We start from the raw sequence: 15,561 nt of genomic DNA, 5'->3' as shown, positions 1-15,561 counted from the left end.
TTTATATTATTTTTTAAAAAAACAATTACAGTTCACAGTTTAATTTAGAAAAATATCATACACTGGGTAAAATAAACCCAAACCATCTGCGGTCCAAGCTGGAGTGAGTATTAATTAATTATCATTGCTAAGACTTTCTCTTGTAAATACATCATTCTCTGCCATACCGCCAGTATTTATGTACATTCTGCTTCTTGAATGAGTCATTTTATTAAACTCAGAGGAAGGACGACTGGTGGGCCGCCGCTGATCCAAGGCTGAAAATTCTTCTTGATGCTCCGAAGAGTATAAATTCCTCATATTTTCCATTCCTTGTTTCACTTGATTTTGTTGTCATTGGGTTTCCTCTGCCTGGTACGTTCTCTCAACCTGGGTGAGTTAACTCATTTCCTCATGATCTTCCAGACTACCTTCAGTCTCCCCTGCTATGCAATCTCACAGTGTGCTGTGCTTCTTTCTCCCTCATGCCATTTCCCTCAACTGCAATAAAAGAGTCAATTCTGTAATGATCGTTTAACCTCTGTTTCTTCTGGTAAATCACGAGACCCGTAGGGCTAAGAATGTGTGTGGCTTGTTCACCACTCTCTCCTCAGCACTTAGTTCAGTGCCCAGCACATGAACAGACACTATCCTGCAGGAGACTCTTGCCACGGCTCCATTAACATGGTTCAGATCCCACCGTGGAGGAGATTGCGTTTCAGAAATAGAATTCTATTTCCTGAATACAATTGGCAATTGCTTCAGGTGCACCAGTAACAGATGTAATAATCTGTTACAAAACTGTTCCAGCTACTCTTTCAGTAGTTCAATTTAAATTTCTAGGTGGCAAAGCAACACTTTACAAAGAAGGCAGAATCCTTAGATATGACCCAGACCTTAACAGATCATTTTTTCCAAAATAGAACTAAGGGAAAGACAATTAAGATGCCAATGCAGAGGAAATAATAATGAGACTATTTCACGTTGTACAGCCATATCTGTGACCCTAACCCACACACCTACTTATTCCCAGATTTAGAAATATTCCGGCACCTCCGGGACTTAACTCAGCAACGGTATCTCTAAAATGGACAGGGCGATAGTGTTTACCTACCTGAGGCCCGTAGGCCATCCCAGCCTCATCCTTAGACACTGGAGTCTGAGAACAGGGGAATGGCTGGTTGTGAAGGATGGCACCACGGTCCCCTGGGTCCTGGACTTGTGGCTTGGAATTTAGTGGGAACAGAGTAAAATGCTCCGAGCAGGAAGTTGGGTTTGTGTCTATCTGGAAAGTCTGTTATTATCCTATCTTCTCCCACCCCCAAAACCCTCACCCCCACTCTAAATAGTTTAACCTCTTGGTGTTATAATTTTGGTGCAGTCTTTTTGTTGCGGGCCCTGAAAGACGTCCTCTTCTATTGCTTGTCCAAAGGTAGCAGGGTTTTCCTAAAATCACTACTTGAACATTTAATGGAGGCATATATGATTAACCCCACTCAATAGGAATTTCTTTTATTCAGAACACCTTCAGATTAAACATCAGAATGAATACAAACACACATGAGTGTATTTATGGCGTGTTCTGTCAAGCTTGCAGGCCCTTCCCTCATGAGGCGCTTCCCCATGTTGTTCACACGGATGTCTCCTTGTCATCCTTCAGGTCTCGGCTTACATGTCACTTACTCAGAGAGGCTTGGCCAGCCCACCCAATCTAATTAGTCCCCTCCTCGTTTACTTTCTCTCATAGACCCTGTTATTTTTCTTCATACAATTCATCACTAGTGTTCACAGATTTTTTAGTGTTCGTTCACTTAATTCTATCAATTCCATTAGGCTGTAAGGTTCTCAAGGGCGGGGGGGGGGGACGTTGTTTGTTTTGTCCACTTTTGTATTCTTGAGGCCTAGCACGGGTGCCTGACATGTAGTAGGTGCTCTATAAAAAAAATTGCTGAATAAATGAGTGAATACTTTCTTGGTTGTTTCACTTACACTTGTCCCTTCTACTGAGTTTTAGTTCCTGCTACTGCACTGTAACCCCCAAATTGATAGGAGAGAATTGCAGTGCCACTTCCCTCCATCACTGACTACTGAGGTGGCAATTCCTTTGTGGAGAAGCTGCTGGCTTCTCTTGGGCGGCTGTCATGTACCCAAAGGTGTGCAATAATTCTGTTCATAATAGTATGACTGAGGCAATCAGGAGAGCTGTCAGAAATGCCTTTTTAAAAGTTACCCACGGGCTTCCCTGGTGGTGCAGTGGTTGACGGTCCGCCTGCCGATGCAGGGGACATGGGTTCGCGCCCCGGTCCGGGAAGATTCCACATGCCGCGGAGCGGCTAGGCCCGTGAGCCATGCCTGCGCGCCCGGAGCCTGTGCTCCGCAACGGGAGAGGCCACAACAGTGAGAGGCCTGCGTACCGCAAAAAAAAAAAAAAAAAAAAAAGTTACCCTCATTGGGTTCTTGGGCACCCGAAACTGTGAACTACTGACATAAGTAAGTGAGAATGAGCAGAATGTTGAAAAGGTGTGTGTGTGGGAAATGAAATTCAGATGTACACATCCTTCCTTGCGCGCCAGGAAACTGAGCCTCTTGCAGCAGCTCCTCTGCCCAATGGGGGGCGGCAGCATTCCAGCAACTCACTCCCTGAGGTTGTGTAGGCGGCAGGAGCGATTCGCGTTCAAAATCTTTTGACTCTACCCGCTCTCCGTAGCGCCTTAGCCCGCTAGAGTTTCAAGGCGCGTTGTTCTTTGACGAAGCTGAGTCCTATACACCGCCTGCTGCTTTCCAGAGCATGGCTTCTCCGAGTTCCTTCACCTACTGTTGCCCTCCATCTTCCTCCCCTGTCTGGTCAGAGCCGCTGTACAGTCTGAGGCCCGAGCACGCGCGGGAGCGGTTGCAGGACGACTCGGTAGAAACAGTCACGTCCACGGAACAGGTGAGCTGGCTTGACTGGGCGAGGCGCCCGCGCGGGGGCTTCTGGGAGCGGGAGTCTGGTCCTCAGGGCCGCCGGGGTGCGGAACCCACCCGGGAACTACAGCTCCCACAGTGCTCCGCGGCGCCCCCCCCCACCTCTGGGAGGCTCCCGGCGCCCAGGCTTGGGCTGGAGAGTGGAGTGCTTGTGGGGCCGGTTGGGGAGGGGTCGTTGTCAAGGTTGGAGGGAGAGGACAGTACCTGGGCCCCCTCTGCCTTAGGAAACGGAGAGAATCTTGTTCTGTTCCTGGAGGACTGAAGCAGCCCGGGTGGGTCGGACAGCCCACTCCATTTTGCCAGACATCGGGAGGTTCTCGTATGGATAATGCACATTCCCCACCCTGCTTATAGTTTTGGGACATAGAGGGGAAAAGAAGTGGCCAGACTGCGGTCATGCCATTCCATGATGTTTAATTTATGACCCACAGTGCCAGGTTTGACGCCTGCCTCGTGGGGGGACATTTTAGTAGCCATTCAATCATTTGAGCACCAGCAGTGCGTTGGTCACAATGTCGAACAATGGAAATGCAAAGAAATAAAACAGCCCCTGATCAGGAGCGTGGTTGGGGAAGACAGAGAGAAAAACAGCACAGTTTGGGAAGTGCTGTAATAAGAGTGTGAATTTTGTACTACTTGCCATTCACTGAGGCCTCGAAGTAGATGGGACCTATCACTTTGAAACGTGTTTGCGGAATGAGTAGTGAATTATAGTTTTGTTTTTCTTCTCGTTCCTCAATTGGAATTGGTCCCAAGTTAGTTACTGTGGAAATGGTTACCCATCTGTCACTAGGAGAAGTGATCAGAATGATTTTTTTTAGCACTAACAAGTAAGCATCAGGCTGCTTACTAAAATAAGATCTCTTAGTAAGATCAATCCCTAGGCTTAATCTTGGAGGGACCTGCTTTGATTTTCATGCCTGAGGTTGGAAGCCTCAGTTTTGGCAAAAATTAGTAATGATAATTATTATATTGTATATTTATGACTAAAATAATAAAAGCAAGGGCTTGAATACACACGTATACACATAGTAGCAGAGGGAATATTTTAACTGGAGATTTAAGTTTCATGGGTTTTAGGGTAGAAAGGAAACTTACCTTTTGAATCTAGCTTCCCAGGTTAGTTAGCCCACCAGTGTGTCCTTCTACAGAAATCTTCTGCAAAAAATTGCAAAGAAATCTCCCATCAATGAAAAAGCTACTACAGGATCTTTGCAGTATTCCTAAGTGATGGATTGTTGAGTGGATTCAGGTCAAGCCTTTTTCTTTTTATCTGACCTAAGACTATGGGGTCACCTTTTGCGTAGTTAACTGAATTGACCCAGCAGATGAGGCTGTGGATAGATAAAATGTTAGTGGAGAAAAGGGAATCAGAATTTGGTCTAATTTGCGGACCAGCACAGAGACTTCCATGGTTAGAGGGGTAAGTCAAAAACAGGAGCATCGCCAGGAGCTTTACTGATCTGCTCTTTCTCTTTTGCTTACACTATTTTTGCAGTCACATGCCCTGCTTAGTTCCTATGAGGGACAAAGCAGCACTTATGTTCTAAGTGCTTAGATATAATGAGCGATGCAGAAATGGATGCAACAAGGTACTGGCCTGCAAAAGGGTTGGCCAAGGTCTGGGCCAGGTGTGGAAACTAGGTTCTGATATGGAGCACTGGTACTGTAGGATGTCTTTCAGATCTAGGCCCAAATGTGTGGTGGATAGCAAAGCATCTTATACTTCTTTTCCGTGTCATTATTCCAGCTCACGTTTTAAAAGTCTAGGATAAACTGTTCCAGATCATAGGAAGATAACATGGTATCTCATTCTCATGGCTTCCTCAATGTTTTAATAATCATTATAGTGTCCATTTATTGGGTTCCATACCCAATAAATGCTCTCCATACATTGTGTCATTCAATCCTTACACATTTTACAGATGAGAAGACTGAGTCTTATAGAAGGACTAGGTTGGTAGGTTAATGATGATATAGTCATAAGAAGAAACAACCTTGCTAGGAGTTGTTTACAGAAGACACTGCTGTTATTCCTTTGGTTCTGACTGAAGATTCCACTTATTCTTAGGGGTTTGCTGACAGCACTCAATTTTGTGCCATTGCCAATAAAAAATGCTTGTCACCTGCTTCCTGTCTGATTATCAGGAGCCTATTTATTTGCTTAACAATGATTTGATAGTAGGAGTGAAACCTCTGAACAGTGGAAAGAGTCCTTAGCTGTGGGTTCTTCTGTTCCATTCATTCATTTTCATTCATGCAACAAATACGTGAGTGCCTCCTTTGTGCCAGGCACTGTTCTAGACACTGGGTATAAGGGAGTGAACAAAAGAGGCCAAGTGGACGCCTTTATGAAACTTTTGTTCTAGGCCAGAGACGCAGTCAATTAAAAAGGAGAAAAAAATATCTATCCATCCATCTGTCTATCTAACGTTAGAGAGAAGTGCTGTGGAGAAAAATAAAGCGAGATAAGGGAGATAGATGTGCCAGGCATGGGTGGGATAGGAGCAAGGGAGGTTTTTATATAAGGTGGTAAAGGAAACCTCTGCTGATGTAACGTTTTAGCTGAGAGCTGAAGTAGGTGAGGGGACAAGCCATGTGTGTATCTGGGGGAAAAGCATTCTGGGCAGAGAAGGCAGCAAGTACAAAGGACCTGAGGCGGGGTGTGCCTGGTGAGTGGAGAGCTACTGAGTAGAGAGGTTAGCAAACAGAACAGGAGATAAGGTTGGATCTCGTACTTTCAGATACACTGATTGAGATGGGAAGCCATTCGGCTGAATAGCTTCCATTTACCTCCCCAGATTCACTCTACCCTTTTCTACCCTGCTCTGTAGATGTGCCCCAGGAGGTGGACCTGCACTGACAGGCAACCTTGCTTTCTGCCTTCTGTTTGCATTTGCCCATGGGGAGTATTGATAGGGGATGAGAGTGAGGGAGAAGGATGAGATTGGCGTATATATTCCCTTCCCCGCAGGATTGTGTGGGTGGGAGTGTCTCTAGACTTAAGGTCACATCTCCAATTAAGTGCCTTCTCCGTGGAGCTCTCTGTCTCCCTCTCTACCCCTTCTCTTCACATTTCAGGTCTAGAAGGGGATGAAGTACCCTTGTGTTGCTAGCCCCTGTGTTATGATATGAACTCTCCTCAAATCACCCACTTTGAATGTGCCATCTGTTTCCTACCAGGAGTCAGACTGATCTATGATTGAAGGGTTTTGACACAATCTGTTGAGCATTTCAGCAGGCTCATTTAGGTCGCTGTTGAGAGTAGATTGTGAGGAGGCCAGCGTGGGTGCAGGGAAACCAGTTAGTGGCTGTTGCAGTACTGCAGGTGACACATGATGGCAGCTTCGCTCAGGGCTGTGGTAGTAGAGGTAATGAGCAGTGGTGAGATTCTGGGTATCTTTTGAAGGTCTCTGTTGTGACAGGCTGTTTTATTTCTTGACAAGCTGATGAATTTGATGCTCGGAGAACCTTTTATGACTCCAGAAAGCAAGATGTGGTTGTATTATTAGCGATTGTCTTCCTTTTCTGTGCCACCTGCAGTCACCCCATTGCAAATGCTCTGTGATTCAGGCCGGTAGGGTAATACCGGTACAATCTCAGAGGTAGCAGGTTTGCCAACAACAGTTGTTACTGAAGGTACTACTTTTGTTTTCCCTTTAGACTGCCCTTGAACAGGGGCAGAAACATTCTCCATTTGAAATGGCATGATGTCATTAGACGACATTCAGTCAAGTGCCAGTCAACTCCGAGGGGAATCTAGAAGAATTATTTGTCTCAGTCAAAATTCTTTTCTCTTAGAGGGGAAAAAAAAAAGAGAAGAATATGCCGGAAGCAATCACAGAATGACTCAGCAGAGCATGCAATGAAGTGCTAAATTATGACTGCATTGCATGAGGATTTCAGGGAGTGGAAGCCGATCTGTTGTGGGGTGAGGCGGTCAGGACAACTTCATGGAGGATGTGGGACTCGGGTTAGGCTGTAAAGGATGGAGTTGGGGCGGCAGCCATGCCAGTGGGAGGAGCCGTTACGAGGGAAAGACCAGGTTGGCTGTGGTAGGGAATTAGGTCAGCTGGATGGGTGGGGCTGCCCTGATGACGAGGGAGTGCTGGTGGCGGGTGGGGACAGGATGGAGAGCCAGGCTAAAGAGCTGGCTGCAAGTGACGGGCATTGCACCACTGCAGATCCTGAAGGAGGGAACATTAGGGATCCAGGAATGAATCCCGAGCTCCTGCTGTTGACTTGTTTCAAGTTCTAGTATCTGAAAGATTATTAAACAGAGGTGGAGCAAGTCCCTAAATATAGTCACACTAACTAGATTTTTATGCTTCTGATAGGTGGGACCAGAGCTCTGCTTGTTAAGTGGTCAGTAGGCTAGCTATGTGAATCAATTTTATCTTATTGAAATTCAGCATATACCATGTTGCCCAACTATTAGAAAGTGCAAATATCAAAATTTCCCCATTTTCCCTATTAAAAAGTCCCCTAAAGTGTTTTTTGGTCAACTTGAGAATACACATACTATTAGGTATGTAGGGAAACAAACCAAAGGCTTGTTTACACGATTTGCATTTTAAATTTAGGTACCTGTGCCTACTTAAAATCACATACTTTATAAAATCACACTAATTTAGAAATATTGTTCTTTCTCCTCCTCATAAATTCATAAAACATTTGTCTTCAAACTCTTCACATCCATCTTTGACCTTTGTGTTTTTATCATCACTGGAGCTATACTCTGGATCAGTGAATATGATTTTGCAGACCACACTTCCAGTTTTTTGAGATACATCTCTTTTAAATATGGGGAAGATATTGAATATTTTATCACAAATTACAATTCTAATTCTTTTACAGTGTGTCCAGTTGGTGCATATCTTTGATCATCGCAACTTAAACACTTTATTAACTTTTAAAGTGATCTTTAAAAGGGTTTACAGTGGCAGTTTGCACGTGCAAGTGTGAGTTCATATCCCCAGGAATTAAATCTGTGTTTAATTTGTCTCGTTTCATTGATACCATCAGCTGACTTCTGTAGGCAGCCAACACCAGACCTTGACTGAGGTTGTTTCAGGATGATGTGTCAACCCCAACTCGTACTTTGTATTCAAAATAAGGAACTGAAAGAACTCCCCACAGCAAGAGTTACTTTGTAAGGATTTCTTATAAGGTGACTTGTGTTTTCTGAGGGATAATTTTTTTTTAGGAAGAATCCTTTTCTTATAGTTAATCTATTAATGATTCTTTTACCACATCTTCAGCATTAGCATGAGTCTCAGGCAGCAAATCTGCTTTCTGGAAGGGTCCTCCTCTGGGAGAGAGGGGGAAATGTAGGGCGAAGGGAAGGTCTATGGTACGAAAGTTGGTGCATCACGAGATTTGCTTTAGATAGAAGCTGTGAAAGAGAAAATTCTAAATGCATTTGTTGTTTTTTACCACTCAGCTATGAATGGATATTATTCTGTGCTTCCGATTGGATTTCTAGAAGAATTCCAGGAGCTATGTTTTAAACAGAGCTGTCAAGAATGCAGGCAGATGGTTAGATCTGCATCTATGTTGCCATGGCATCTAAGTCTTGGGGACGTGGGTGCATTCACTTCATCTCTGACCCCTAGATTCTCACATAATCCCTCCATCGTTGAAAACCACAAAGTAATATACATACTAGTTTATGGCATGTACACAGACTATACACACACACAAATATATATTTATTAGTTTATATTATATAAAGATACATGTGCATATACATCCACATAAATATATAGTAGGGGAGGAAAAAACCTTTTCCTCTACCCGGCTGAGGTTCTCTAGCTGGGGCCCTGGAAATTAGACTGACCAAAGACAGATTAACAAGAGAAAAATAAACAGAAATTTATTAACATGTGCATTGTTGAGTACACATGGGAGCACCTATCGATGAGTCACCCAAAGGGGTAGTTAGAACTTGAGTTTATATGCCGTTTTAGGCTAAAACAAAGAAAAGGGTTTGGGGCTTCTGGGTTGGGGAGACAACTTATGTTTCCCCTAAGTCCAGGAAAAGTATGGTAAACAAGAGTTGTTTAGTAAGGTTTGTTATTCAGATTCAAGTCCGTGCCTTCTCCCTAGATAAGAGTTGTTTGGAGTCCTCCACCTCCTGGTGTGGAGAGGGAGACATTTTCACAAAAGGAAACGTAATGCCCTGTTTTTAGAGCTTTTCCTTCACCTCCTGGTTATCAAGGGCCTTTAGCTCAAAATAATCCATATGCCAACGAGGCATGTTTTGGGATGGCATATTCTAGGACTCCTCAATATGTATAATCTTACTTCGGCAAATGCAAAACCATTCTGTACGTAGCAACACCTAGCCTGTGCCCCGTCAGGAGCAGGGGTAAGCTTCTGACAAACTAGTAGACTTACCTCTGAACTCTTGTGTTCCCCTTTCGCCATATCCTAAGTGATCAAGTGCCTCATGACTGGAAAAGTGAGAGATGTACTGTTAGGACTAAGTTATGTTATAAAGAGGCTTGGGAGGGCAAGCAAGGGTTTTCTAGGTATGTCTCTACTGGAGAGTTAGAATTGCTGGGTTGTAGGGTCTGTGCCTTTTCAGTGTTATTACCTGCTGCCATGTTGCCCTCCATAGTGACTCTAGTAATTTAAGCACTAGTTAGTGGTGTACTGGAGATCTAGTTTGTCCACATCCTCTCTAAGACTTGATATTGTTGGTGGTCAGCGGTCTTAATTTGGGAAAAATAGTGTCTTTTACATATGTTCCAAATATCTTCCCCTAGGCTCTTGTTTGCCTTTAACCTTGCTTATATTTATGTTCTTCTTTGTCCTTTTCCTTATAGTTTGGGCTTTTTGAAGAAATCTTTATCCGAAGAATATAAAGATATTCTCCTATATTGCTGTTTTAATGACTTGACTCAAGTTTTTCATGTTCAAATTTAATCAACCTGGAATTTATTTATTATTTTTAGGATCAGAGATAGGAAGTAATTTTTACACTAGCAACACTTACTGTCCATGTTTTTTCCTTTGATGTTAGATTTTCCCATCTGTGCCTTAAACCAAGTTTTCATATATGCATGGGCTTTTAGGAATTCTTTAATGGAAAATGCTGTTAGAGGAGGATTGTTGACTATTATAGCACAGTGATGACAAGCACCTGTCCTTTGAATGAGGCAGGTTACTGCTGATAACATAGCCTGTGGATCTGTAGGCCATTGGGAACTTTTTTCTAGTGTTCATTTTGGTTTATGATTTAAACTTAGTTTTCCTTCGTTACTTCTGGAACACCTGATGTTAAAACAAGGTTTTTTTTTAAGGGAATTGGCAGTGAGGGCAGTGGGTCTCAAACCTGGCTGACCATTAGAATCACCTGGGGAGCTTTTGGTCTTGCCCACCACCCCGGGTTGTACCCTAGACCAATGAAAACAGAACCTTTGAGGGTGGGACCCAGGCATCAGTATTTTTTAAGCTCCTCAGGTAATTCTAATATGCAGCTAGGGTTGAGAACCCATGGTTCATAAGGGATCTCAGCCTTGATAGAGAGGATTGCCAGCTGGTTGAGGAGACTAGGTCAACTCTGACCTCCCTCTGAATTTTGTACTCAAAGTATTAGGATATTTGTTCAGAGGAATGTTTTACCTTCTCACCTTCGTTTATCCTTTGCTAATTAAGAAGAAGAAAAGTGTAGTGAGCACGGTAAAAAAAACCCAGCAATAATTATAAGTTAAGAAAGTCCTGGGCTTCCCTGGTGGCACAGTGGTTGAGAGTCCGCCTGCCGATGCAGGGGACATGGGTTCGTGCCCCGGTCCGGGAAGATCCCACATGCCGTGGAGCGGCTGGGCCCGTGAACCATGGCCGTTGGGCCTGCGCGTCCGGAGCCTGTGCTCCGCAACAGGAGAGGCCACAACAGTGAGAGGCCCGGGTACCGCAAAAAAAAAAAAAAAAGAAAGTCCTATTTGATGTCAAACTCAAGCATCAGCCTCTGAGCTGAAATCCAGTGACTGTTACCACTACTAAAAAAAAAAACCTTTGATCTATCAAACATTAGCATGCATCAGAATCCTCTGGAGGACTCGTTAAAAAGAATCCTCTGGGTGGGCCCCATCCCAGTAGTTTCTGATTCTATACGTCTATGACCTGAGAGTTTACATACTTAACAAGATCAGCTTGGTTGCAGGTAAACTGCCTCTGAGCTACTTGATCTAATGGTTGCTGTTGCTGGTTTTTTAATCCATCCTCCTATTGATGGACAACTGAGCTGTTGCCACATTTTGGATATAATGAATAATGCTGCTATAAACATTCTCGTAGAAGTCTTTTTATGATCATGTGTTTTCATGGGTAAAAACCTACAGGTGGAATCGTTGGATCACAGGGTAGGTGTATGTTTAGTTTTAAACGAAACTGCTGGCCTTTTCCAGAGTGATCAGACATGTTACACTCTCATCAGCAATGTGTGAGGGCTCTGGTTCCTCTACATCCTTGCCAACATTTGGTGTTTTCCCTCTTTTCAACTTTAGTCATTCTACTGGTGGGTGTGGAGAGGTATTGTTAAAGAAAAAGTTATTCATGACACTTGTTAAAGGAAGACTTTGTTCAAGGAGGACTGCTATGTTGGAGTTTTGCAGTAGGGAAGAGAGATTGGGCTCAAGTCTGAAAACAGCAAGGAAAGGTGGGAATTTATAGCCAAGGAGCAAGGTGGGGGGTTGGTGGATGGTAAATTAGTAAGAGGAATCATCAAAGGTAGGTGGGGAATCTGGCTAAACTGATTTAAAAGGATTCCTTGTGAAGGCAGGCCAAGGTAGTCAGACATCACTGGGGGATGGTGGAGGATGAGGAACCTGATCAGATAGTGGGGATGAGGGATTCTGGCTAAACCAACTTAGCAGGATTCTTGCTAAAAATAGGTGATAGGATGATGGACATGAAAGTATAAAAGTCAAGGCCTAGCAGTTGTTGAGAGTCCGCCTGCCGATGCAGGGGGCATGGGTTCGTGCCCCGGTCTGGGAAGATCCCACATGCCGCGGAGCGGCTGGGCCCGTGAGCCATGGCCGCTGAGCCTGCCCGTCCGGAGCCTGTGCTCCGCAGTGGGAGAGGCCACAACAGTGAGAGGCCCACGTACCACAAAAAAAAAAAAAAAAAAAAAAAAGTCAAGGCCTAGTTGGGAGGAGGATTCAGAGGAGCCTGACTAAAGTTTGGTCAAGGAAAGTCTCTGCCGGTGTCACACTGTAGAGTATTTTGCTTTTAAATGGACAGAAACACTCTCTAATTGGTTTAAACCTTTATTTAGCTACTATACATATAAAGTACTGGTGTGTGTGTGTGCAGATGTATTTGACTTTTCAAAAATCTTTCTTATACCTAGATAAAGTTGTGATGGAATCTTGGTTCCTCTAACTTTTTATTACAAAAAATGTCAAATATACAGAAAAATTGACAGTATCTGTTTGTCCTCCACCTAATCCCCCCTGCTCCGCCATATAAACTGTTCAAGGATAAATTTTAAAAGAAGATAAAATCACGACTCACACAAATATAAAATGAACACATGTCCAAGATTTTAGTTGACTCATGGACCCAGTAAGATATTACAACTAGTTCAGACAGGAACTCAACATACCACCTTTAAAGTCAGATAGGGATGCTGAAGTAAATTTGCAAATGGATGCAAAACTGGGCGATATTCATTATACTTGCATTTACAAGTACTTCCATTTTACTAGATACAATTTGTATTTCTGTGGACAGAAATTGTTTGCATTACTATCAGTTTTCTGCAAATTCTACCTGTACAAAATTGTGAGATAGTCTTGTCAAGGACAAAAGTGGAGGGACTTCCCTGGCGGTCCAGTGGTTAAAGACTTCTTGCTTCCACCACAGGGGACATGGGTTCCATCCCTGGTCGGGGGAACTAAGATCTCACATGCCGTGCAGCTTGGCACCCCCCCCCCCCCACAAAAAAAAAGGACAAAGGTGGAGATAACCCAGTTGAAACCATGCAACTCAGATTGGGACTCAAACCCAGCCAAAACTCGGTTTGGGACTTCAGCCCACGAGGCTGGGACTTGAACCTGGCCAAAACCCACAGTCTTCCAACTGAGATCAGACACCTGGTTTCAGAACTTAATGAAGCTCAGGTTCTTGATGTCTCATCACAGAAAGAATTCAGTGAGAGAGAAAGTGATAGATAAGAAGTGGATTTATTTAGAGAGAACCACAGAGGGTGGGCCATCTCAGAAGGCCAGAGTGGCACCAGGGTAAGGGGTTGTCAGTTTTTATAGGGGTGGGTAATTTCATAGGCTGATGAGTGGGAGGGGTATTCCAGCTATTTGGGGGAGGGGCGGGGATTTCTAATTTTTAAAACAATTTATTTATAGTTGGCTGCGTTATCTTCGTGCAGCGGGGCTACTCTTCATTGTGGTGCTTGGGCTTCTCATTGCGGTGGCTTCTCTTGTTGTGGAGCACAGGCTCTAGGCGCACGGGCTTCAGTAGTTGCGGCTCACAGGCTCAGTAGCTGTGACGCACAGGCTCAGTAGTTGTGGTGCACGGGCCTAGTTGCTCTGCGGCATGTGGGATCTTCCCGGACCAGGGCTCAAACCCATGCCCCCTGCATTGGCAGGCGGATTCTTAACCACTGCACCACCAGGGAAGCCCCCGCCCACTTTTTGATCCTTATGGTCAGTCTTAGAACTGTCTTGGTGCCTGTGGGTGTGTCATTTAGCTTCCTGATGTGTTACAATGAGTGTATACTGAGACTCAAGGTCTAGTGGAAGTTGACTTGTCTGCCATCTTGGACCCATTTGGTTCTAATCAGTTTATGTCATGTCCTCCGGCTATGTCATTCTTTCATGGGTAGTGCCTTGCCCCCTTCCCTCCTGTTTCATTCCCCCCTCAGAGATTTTATCCCGTATTCCTATTTTTTTTTTTTTTTTTTTTTGCGGTACGTGGGCCTCTCACTGTTGTGGCCTCTCACTGTTGTGGCCTCTCCTATTGTGGAGCACAGGCTCTGGACGCGCAGGCTCAGCGGCCATGGCTTACGGGCCCAGCCGCTCCGTGGCATGTGGGATCCTCCTGGACCGGGGCACGAACCTGTGTCCCCTGCATCGGCAGGCGGACTCTCAACCACTGCACCACCAGGGAAGCCCCTATCCCATATTCTTATGGGAAGCAGAAGGGCGATGGTCCGTCTTCTGTAACTGCTTCACCCTGCCTGTCAGGGAGTAAAAATCTCTGGATGCCTGATCTAGGGGCCCCAGGGGGCAATACAGCTCCTTGTTCTAAGTCAGTATGGGCTGGAGTCCTCGCATAGCCATCATCTTGGTGTGGAACTGTTGTAACTGCTTCCAAGGCCTTTCTGTGAATCTCCTTGATGATGAAGCACTTTTTGTAACAGCATCAGAGTACAAAAATATCAGTAAATGACAAAAGGCATGGTTAAACATCTGGTAACAGTGTAATCGATAAAGAAATGTGGTTATAATAGCCAGAGTTACGAATGATTACATTTAACTTAACATACGAAATAATCCTAGTTAAATATTTCTCTCTGAGATACCGCAGGGGCCCTCTACCCCAAAGTTAGCTGGAAATCAAAAGAAACAATTAAAATTTGACATTTGGGAAGCTTGTCAAAAAGTTTCAAAACACTTGGTCAAATAAGATCATAGGTCACTGTGAGACAATACTTATTCCCTAACTAAAGTTACAGGAGATCTCAAAAACAAATACAGATCACTTAAAAGGCAAAGAAACATACCAAATCCAGTCTTGTCCCAGCCCATTCCCAGCAAAATCCATTTACCCAACTAAATTTAATCCAGTCTTAGAAAATCCTGATCATGTATAACTCTTTTCAGTATTCTTCATTCTTCACACCTTCTTTTACTAAAAACACATATCTTACTTTTCTTAAAAGTTTTTTTCACATTGAGTTACTTGTTGACAAAGTTGTAACAGAAAAAGGTCTTATTTGACCTCTCATAAACCTAGGTACAACAGAAGGATTATACTTGACATTGATCATTGATGACTAACAGGTCTGTGTTAATCAAACCAACAAGCTTAAGCCACCTTCAATACCAGATATCAGTTTAGTACTGAATATTTTTCAGATGACATGAACCTGAAATGCATTCTGGCCAGATTATTTTCTATTTCTGAGTATTTATATAAACACTTAATTTTTTTTTTAGCCAGTTAAGTAGAGCTCTTTTACGAATTCATTTTTGGCAATATCACACGCCCACAACACACATATAGATACATATGAACACACAAACAAACACAGAGGCCTCATAGTTCCCATTCCAAAATTTCAGTCCTGAGTCAGATACAACATAAAACCTATCAGTTACAAGGGGTTGGATTCAAATTGGGCTTCTGGCAGATGGAACAAATCAAGGTCACCTTATGTCGATGGTTAAACCCTTTTTACTAGTGTTTACAGAAAAGACACTTAGGATTTCTATTTATCCTTGACAAGTCAAGTTCTAAATTACTTTACCCTCTTTTTTAAAATTTGCGTTTAAAAAGATGGCAGAGATAAGGGTTCCTGAGAAGACCAGATAGGACATTTGCATCTCAAAGATACTGGCAAGTTCCTCCTAGGATGACTGTTTCCCCTTTGTT

At 43.8% G+C, this 15,561-nt stretch overlaps 1 protein-coding gene across 2 annotated transcripts in view; it reads left to right on the top strand.

Moving 5' to 3' along the window:
• The first annotated feature begins 2,705 nt into the window (after positions 1-2,705).
• Positions 2,706-15,561, top strand: part of LOC309818672 (protein farnesyltransferase subunit beta) — an 84,580-nt gene continuing 71,724 nt past the window's right edge. For both annotated transcript variants that reach the window (XM_082648503.1, XM_082648502.1), the window contains exon 1: positions 2,706-2,911. In XM_082648503.1, the coding sequence (XP_082504629.1) occupies positions 2,768-2,911 (144 nt within the window). In that variant the 5' untranslated portion in view covers positions 2,706-2,767. The remainder of the gene's footprint in view (positions 2,912-15,561) is intronic.

This window comes from Grampus griseus (assembly GCF_964374135.1).
Source record: "Grampus griseus genome assembly, chromosome: 2".
NCBI classification, from domain to species: Eukaryota; Metazoa; Chordata; class Mammalia; order Artiodactyla; family Delphinidae; genus Grampus; species Grampus griseus.
Note: the sequence above shows the minus strand (reverse complement) of the source record. Positions and strands in the feature narration are given on the sequence as shown.